Source organism: Zonotrichia albicollis, unplaced genomic scaffold, assembly GCF_047830755.1.
Source record: "Zonotrichia albicollis isolate bZonAlb1 unplaced genomic scaffold, bZonAlb1.hap1 Scaffold_83, whole genome shotgun sequence".
Lineage (NCBI taxonomy): Eukaryota > Metazoa > Chordata > Aves > Passeriformes > Passerellidae > Zonotrichia > Zonotrichia albicollis.
Genome location: NW_027428460.1, coordinates 4,607,376 through 4,614,875, shown reverse-complemented (window position 1 = coordinate 4,614,875; position 7,500 = coordinate 4,607,376). Strand labels below are relative to the sequence as shown.

The 7,500-nt window shown below is 56.8% G+C and overlaps 1 protein-coding gene across 1 annotated transcript; it reads left to right on the top strand.

Moving 5' to 3' along the window:
• The first annotated feature begins 5,305 nt into the window (after nucleotides 1-5,305).
• LOC141728047 (uncharacterized) lies at nucleotides 5,306-6,890 on the top strand. The gene is made up of 3 exons (XM_074534347.1): nucleotides 5,306-5,954; nucleotides 6,249-6,572; nucleotides 6,754-6,890. The coding sequence occupies exons 1-2, from the start codon at nucleotides 5,306-5,308 to the stop codon at nucleotides 6,566-6,568; spliced, it is 969 nt and encodes a 322-aa protein (XP_074390448.1). The 3' UTR covers nucleotides 6,569-6,572; nucleotides 6,754-6,890.
• The last annotated feature ends 610 nt before the right edge of the window (nucleotides 6,891-7,500 follow it).

Here is a 7,500-nt window from a genome sequence, read left to right as displayed (position 1 = left end):
TCTGCTGGCAGGAAGGGTCTTGTGTCAGCCCAGAGAGGCTGTGCACATTGCCAGGGAACAGCTGTGCCTGCATGTTCCCCTGCAATGAGCTGTGCTGCTGCCAGTGCCCCTGGAGCTGTAGGGCTGCTGAGCTGTGGGGCAGGCAGAGGAGCAGGAGGGTGCATGTGCAGCTGAGCCATTCCTGGAGAGCACAGGGCTCTGGGCTCCCTGCTGTCCCAGGGCAGCCCAGAGGCCAGGCTGTGCCTGTGCCAGCTCTGGGTAAGTGGCTCAGGGTTGTGCCCCAGCCTGCCTCAGTGTCTGCCAGCAGGAGCATGTTTCCCTGTACAGCTGTTTTGACATTTCCAGGAAATGTGTCCCATGAAATATGGAGTTTCAGCTGCTTTAGGTTTGCATGGTGGCCTCTGTTAAACTTTGTGTCTCCATTTTGCAGATCTGACTGGTTACTGTCCTACCAACAAGTTTTCTCGGGACACTTCCAATGTTCCTTCACCCACGAAGTCCTCGCATCCCATCCAGAAGAGCTCTCTGTCCTCCAAGCTCAGGAAGAAGCTGCCGCCTGTATGGAGAGTGTTTGAAGAATAGGATTGATGTGTTAGGCTTGATAGTTACAGATTGTCATGGTTTGGGCCTGGCACAGAGCCAGTGCCCCCATGAGAGTACCCTCACCCTGTTGTCGGCTGTGAGATGTGACCAGGAATAAGCTAAACAGGCTCCAGCTTAAACATAAAGAAAACTTTATTACCTAAACTACAGGAAAAATAGGAAAAACTATAAGGAAAAAAAATTGAAAACCTTACAAAAAACACTTTCCTCCTCCCCACCACCAGAATTTCCCAATCCGATACATTCTCCCAAACCACCAACTGCCCAGCCTGGCACCACCCTTTAGAATACTCAAACTTCAGTTCATCAAGAGGAGAAGAGTCCTTCTCGCACCATAGCCTTTCCCTGGAAACACGCTGAAACCTTGTTTGCTTCCAAGTCACTCAGCACCGCCCGGAAAGTCCTTTTGCCGCTTGTGACATCTTTCTTCCATGCCCAGTGCTCTCACCACTGTGCATGGACCAGAGCTGCTTTTAGGGCTGTCTTTTAAGGATGCCTTGTCTCACTCCAAAAAGGCACAGTCTCTGCTTTGTGACATCTGTCTCCCCCATATTTTTCCAACCCCCTGGGGCCGAGGGGTCCCCACGATGAACCCTCCTGGTTCTGAGGCACTGCTTCCCCCCAAGTGCAGTCTCTGTGTCACAGGAACAAACTGAGTCCATGGCCACACAAGAAAAGTCCAGCCAAAAGGCCACTCCAATCATCTCTTCCCACTCAGTCATCTCCACATCCTTCGGGCCAGGTCCTTGTCTCATCTCATCTCATCTCATCTCATCTCATCTCATCTCATCTCATCTCATCTCATCTCATCTCATCTCATCTCATCTCCTACCTCCCTTCTTATTCAGCTCCGAGGAGGATCAGCATTTTTTTCAAGGTCCCAATCATGTAAGCAAAAGGGTTAAAAGTTTCAGTCTCTGTCTGTCCCGGGGCTCCGGCACATCCCAGACTCACTGCAGCTCCGGCCGGGCACCTCCTCCCTCGCTGCATTCCCCGCCCTTTCTCCTCCTGGGCCGGCTGCTATCACATTCGTTCTCGCCGGCTCTTCTCTCTCTCTCTCTCTCCTGGGGGGGGAATGGCTGCCCGATGTCTCTTGGGGCTCCTCCACCCTTCCATCCTCAAGGGCCTCCTCACCCCCCATCTCTGTCCAGGCCCGGGGCTACCGCATGGCTGCCCCTCCCCTGCCCAGCAGCAGCGGCTGGACAGGGGAGGGAGCTCTGACCTCCTTCCCTCGAAGTCCCAAGAGAGCCTCCCAGGGCCGAAGCTCTGCTTTTAACCCCTGTGTATTCAGGGAGGCACATCTGGGCTGCTGTGTCTGGCTCTGGGGCTCCCTGTTCTGGGCAGTGAGGAGGAGCTGCAGAGGCTCTGCAGGACTGACAGGATGGGCTTTGGGGCTGGCAGGAGAAGCTGAGGGACCTGGGCTGCTGGAGCTTCTGAAGAGGAGGCCCAGGGCTCCTCCTGCAACTGTTCCAAGGGTACTTTCAGAGAATCCCAGAATCAGAAAGGGTGGAACAGGCCTTGGAGATCATCAAGTCCAACCTGTGCTCTGACACTGCCTTTTTTCCCCTGAGCCTCCTCTTCTCCAAGATAAACAACCTCAGCTCTCTCAGCCACTCCTCACAGCACTTGTGTTCCAGACCCCTCCCCAGCCCTGTTGCCCTTCTCTGGACACGGTCCAGCCCCTCCATGTTCTTCCTCAGTTGGGGGCCCCAGAACTGGACACAGCACTCAAGGTGCTGCCCAAGCAGTGCTGAGCACAGGGGAAGAATCCCTGCCCTGCTCCTGCTGGCCACACCATTCCTGATCCAGGCCAGGAGCCATTGGCCTCCTTGGCCACCTGGGCACACTGCTGGCTCATGTCCAGCCTGCTGTCCATCAGTCCCTGCAGGTCCCCTTCTGCCTGGCTGTCCAGCCCCTCTGGCACCTTGTTGAGGGAGGGAGGCAGGGAGGGAACGGGTCCAGATCCAGTCCTTCCTGAAATGTGGTGTTTGCTGGCACTGCCAGTTCCTAGATCTTGATATTTCCCTATTCTGGTACAGCCCAAGTGCAGCAACTTGCTGGCAAAGAAAGCCAAAACCAAGCAAAGACCTGGTACCTACAGCAACCCGATCTCGGGTTTGCTGACACTGCCAGTACCCAGATCGGGAATGTTTCAGATGCCTGCACAGCCTTATTCCAGCAGTTTGCTGGCACAGAAAACTAGCATGTGGAAATTTCTCAGTGTTAGCAAAACCTAAATGCAGCAATTTTCTGGCAAAGAAAGCCAGAACCCAGCAGCTTCCCAGTGCTGGCATAGCCCAAGTGCAGCAATTTGCTGGCACAGAAAGCCAAAATCCGGCAGTCTCCTGATGCCAATACAGGTGCCCAGACCTGGTGTTTGCTGCCACTGGCAGTGCTCATATCTGGATATTTCCCTGTTCTGGCAGAGCCAAGTCCAGCAATTTTCTGGTAAAGAAAGTCACAATCTGGCAATTCCCTGCTACCGTCATTGGCAATGCCAAGATCCGGTGTTTGCTGGCACCACCAGTGCCCAGATGCGGGAATTTCCCAGTGCCAGCACAGCCCAAATCAAGTACTTTCTGGCAAAGAAAGCCAAAACCTTGCAAATACCTGGTACCTAGAGCAACCCAATCTTGTGTTTGCTGACACCACAAGTGCCCAGATCCAGAATTTTTCAGGTTCCTGTACAGCATAATTCCAGCAATATGCTGGCATTGCAAGTTAACATTTGGCAATTTCCCGGTGCTGGCACATTCCCCACCCAGATCTGGTGTGTGCTGGCCCTGCTAGTGCCCACCTCTGGCAATTTCCCTCTTCTGGCACCACCCATGTCCAGAATTTGCTGGCAAAGAAAGCTAAAACCTGGCAATTTCCCCTTGCCAGTACCACCCAATCTGGAGTTTGCTGGCAGCAGGATCCCAAGAAAGAAGGAAAGAAAGAGGGAAAGAAAAGAGGAAGGCATCCAGACCCAGTCCTGCCTGGAGCCTGAAATGGGCTGTTTGCTGGCACTGCCAGTGCCCAGACCTGGAAATTTCCCTATTCTGGCACAGCCCAAGTGCAGCAATTTGCTGGCACAGAAATACAAAACTCGTGGCAGCTTCCTGCTACTGGGTCTGGCACCACCCACATCTTGTGTTTCCTGTACCAAAACCCAGATTTGGAAATTTCCCAGTGCCAGCAGAGCCCAAATCTGGCAGATTTCTGTCACTGGCAATGACACCATCCGGATCTTGTGTTTGCTGGCAGCACCAGCGCCCAGATCTGAAAACCTTCTGGTGCTGGCACAGCGCAAGCCCAGTGATTTGCTGGCACAGAAAGCCAAAGTTTGGAAATCTGCAGGTTCTGGCTCCAGCACCATCCAGCTCTGGTGTTTGCTGGGACCACCAGTGCCCAGATTTGGAAATTTCCTGATGCCTTCACAGCCCAGGTCTAGCAAATTGGTTTTAGCTATCTTAGGAAGAGAAGTTCCTCAGACTGTGACTTTCCTTTTTCTTGGAACTGTTTAAACCTGCTCTGGACTGAAAACCCAGACAAACACCGGCAGCAGCTCACCCCTGTGGCCCACCCAGCTCTGGGACGCTGCATTCCAGCACCAGAGGGACTTAGAAGAGACCGAGTGAGCCAACTACAACCCACAAAAAGGACTTCCTGAATTTGCCATCTCTTCAGCACTGTCAGAGGTTTTATTTAATATTATTCATTTTTCATGCTTGTGAATACTTTATTTGTTAAATAAACTGGGTTTTTTTCACTTTTCTCAATGGAAGTCTTTTCCTGAACTAGTAGGGGGAGGGGACACTTGAACTTGCTTTCTAGACAGACCCCTTTTGGAGATTTCCTCCCAAAATTTGCCCTAAGCCAGCACAAACAGTCATCATGAAAATTTCACCAGTGGCATAATTTCCTGGTGGCAAATCTTGTGACAGAAGCTTGACCTTGTTCTCCATGAGAGATTCTTGGGAAGAGCAGACAGGAGAAGATTCCTGGAAAATGGAAACAGCTTTCCAGAAGTGAAATGAAAATGAAACAAACAATCCAATATGTTTTCCTCTATTAATTTCCATGCACCCCTTTTTTATGTTGCACTACGTCTCCATCCCAGTAATTCAAGATGCACAACGCCTCTAAGATCGGTGACTTAGGGATTTTTAGACACTCTAAAATACCATAAGCCACACACAGTTTTCCTTCCCCTGTTTTTACTGGAAAGCAACACTGGAGATGTAAGTGCAGTCCTGGGGTCAGGTAGGAATCCTACCCCAAGGGAAGGTGGCTCGACAGTGTCTGACCCTCAGCAAGGACAATGCACAGCAGGGAGCGAGGGGATCGCTGTGCCAGTGTGCAGGAGTCAGGGCTCTGCATGTGGGCTCAAGGCTGCAAAGTTCCCGTGTTTGGGCAGACGGAGGGGCTGTCCCCGGGGCGCGCGGGCTCGAACGTGGGGCTCGTGGGTTGAGAGGGGAACGGACACGGGGACGAACGGCCCCGGTGCTTCAGTTGCAGCGGCGGCAGCGGCGGCAGCAGCGGCGGCGGCAGCAGCAGCGGCGGCAGCAAAGAGATAATTTTGAATACTCTTTCGCTCTTTTTCTTTCTCTCTTTCTTTCTTTTTCTCTCCCTTTCCCGCGGTCGGGCATCTTTCTCTCGGGGTCCCTTGCACGGCGTCCCTCTCCTCTCCCCGCCTCCCTGTCCCCTGCAGGGCCGGGCCATGCCCCCGGCCCGCCCCCGGCCCCGGGCGGGGCTGCCCCGTGCCCGGCCCCGGCCGTCCCGCCGCGGTCTCGCCTCCGCCCGGCTCTGGGCGTGCTGGCGGTGGCGCTGCCGGGCGGCCATCAGTGCGTGGGGCCGGGGCGGCATCGCCGCCCGTTGCCTCCGCCTGGCCCAAGCCCGGCTCCGGACCCGAGGCAGGGTCCAGTCCCGACCCCGGCCCCGGCTCCTCCCATGGCCCGCGGAGCACACAGGCGGCGCGGCCGCTTCCGCCGCCTCCGCTGCGGCTTCCCCGGCCCGAGCTCCGCCGCTCGGCAGCGTGGCCGCCGGCCCCGGGCCTCCCGTGCCGCGTTCCGAAGATGGAACGCCTGGACATGGCCGGCCCGGGGCGGGTGAGGGGCGCTCAGGGGCCGTTGCTGGCCCCGGGCCGAGCGCTGACTGCCGCGTCCCGCCCGCAGGGAAGGCGCAGGAGGCCCTGCAGGAGCGGCACCGGCTGGGATCGCTGCTGGGGCGCGCTCCAGGCACAGCCATGGAGCAGAGAGCCCCGAGAGTGCCCAAGCTGGCCTGCGTGGAGTTGGAGGAGGAAGAACGCCCTGGAGCTACCGCAGCACAGGACACGGAAGAGGTGGTGCCATTCCATCCACCGCAGGAAGGTGAGTGGCAGAGCTGAGCTGCAGGGCTGGAGCCTGCAGCCAACTTGGCCCCATGCCATGCCATGCCATGCCATGCCATGCCATGCCATGCCATGCCATGCCATGCCATGCCATCCCCTGGGGAAATGCTTAGGGACTGGATGGAAGAGGGGCTGGGCAGACACCCCGCAATGGCCGTGTTCTATCCCCCTGGAGCATCCCGGGGCTCTCCCTGCCTGGGGAGCGCAGAGCTGGGCTGTGTTCTCCGGCCTCTCCCGCAGCCCCTCAGCTCTGGCTGCGCTCGCTCTTTGCCAGATGCAGCCCTGAAACGCACCCAAGATCAGGAACGCACCCGTGGCCTGTTCCGCAGAACAGCACAGGTACCTGCAGCCACCCCCACCTGGGCTGGGCCTGCTGTCCCTGCTCAGCCCAGCACCGTGTGTGCAGCACTCCATGCAATATCCCCGGCTTCTTGCCCTTCTGCTACAGATGGTTGTCAAATTCATGAAGTGGATTCGGGAGGAAGAGACCAGTGTCATGGGCACTCTGGTCAGAGTGTACCCTCCCATCTTCAAAACCAACACCAGTGCTGCCCTCCTGGATATGCTTGTGGAGGAGGGTCCTTCCAGTCCTAAGCAAGTAAGCAGCCTGTGGCCCGACTTCCATCCTCCCAGCAATTGCTTGGCATCCCAAGCCACGCCTGCTGCTCACTGTAAGCCTTGAGGTCATGGCAGTGTGGTGGCAAGGGAAGCACTTCTCTGGGGCAGCTGGGCACATGACTCCCTCTGGCAGCTTTCCAAGTCTCCCCTGCCTTCTCCAGGTGCCCGCCATGGTGAGGTACATCCACCAGTGGCTCGTGGCCAATGAGTTTCCTGAGTACAACCTGTACAGGCCCCTTCTGGATCTGACAGAGGCACAGCCCGCTGATGTGGTGATGGCTCTCCTCCGTGTGGCCCCATCATGTGACAGGTACAGGGCCCATGTGCCCACAAGGCTCAGGGCTCAGCAGCCCATCACCCTGTACAGCCTGTCGCAGTGGTCTGACACACAGAGAATTCCAGGGCCCTCTGGCTCCTCCCTTTGCCAGTCCCCAGCGTGCTGCCATTCTCCCTCCCTGCTCCTCAGGGGCCAGTCTCCACGGGGCTGGGCTGCCTGTGTGCTGAGGGCCAGTGGGCAGAGGCAGAGCTGGCAGCCAGCTCAGCTTTCCACTGCAGCCCAGGCCACAGTGCTCTGTCCCAAACCCCCCTGAGACAGAGCTCTGACCCCACAGAGCTGCTTTGACCATGTGGAAGACCATCATGTGCTCATGCAGGACTGCAGAGACGGCCATGCTCGTACTCCTTGACGTGCTGGCCAGCTGGCCAGAACACAGCATGTGCACCTCCGATGGGGACCACACGGCTGTCCTTGCCCTGGCTGTGAGTTTCTGCAACTGGGCTTTGCTCAGCCCAAGCTCACCTGTCCATCAGGTCTCCATCCTCCCTCCACCACGGTGTCTCGCTGCCTCTCCCTGCTGGGCTGAAACCTGGCCCAGGGGCAGCTTCAGAGCCACCAAGCCCCGTGCTCC

Bases quoted from the DNA above. Each gene is read 5' to 3' on its own strand.
- LOC141728047 (XM_074534347.1), top strand. From the start codon at position 5,306: ATGCCCCCGGCCCGCCCCCGGCCCCGGGCGGGGCTGCCCCGTGCCCGG. The intron at 5,955-6,248 runs GTGAGTGGCAGA...GCTCTTTGCCAG, and splicing joins ATTCCATCCACCGCAGGAAG to ATGCAGCCCTGAAACGCACC.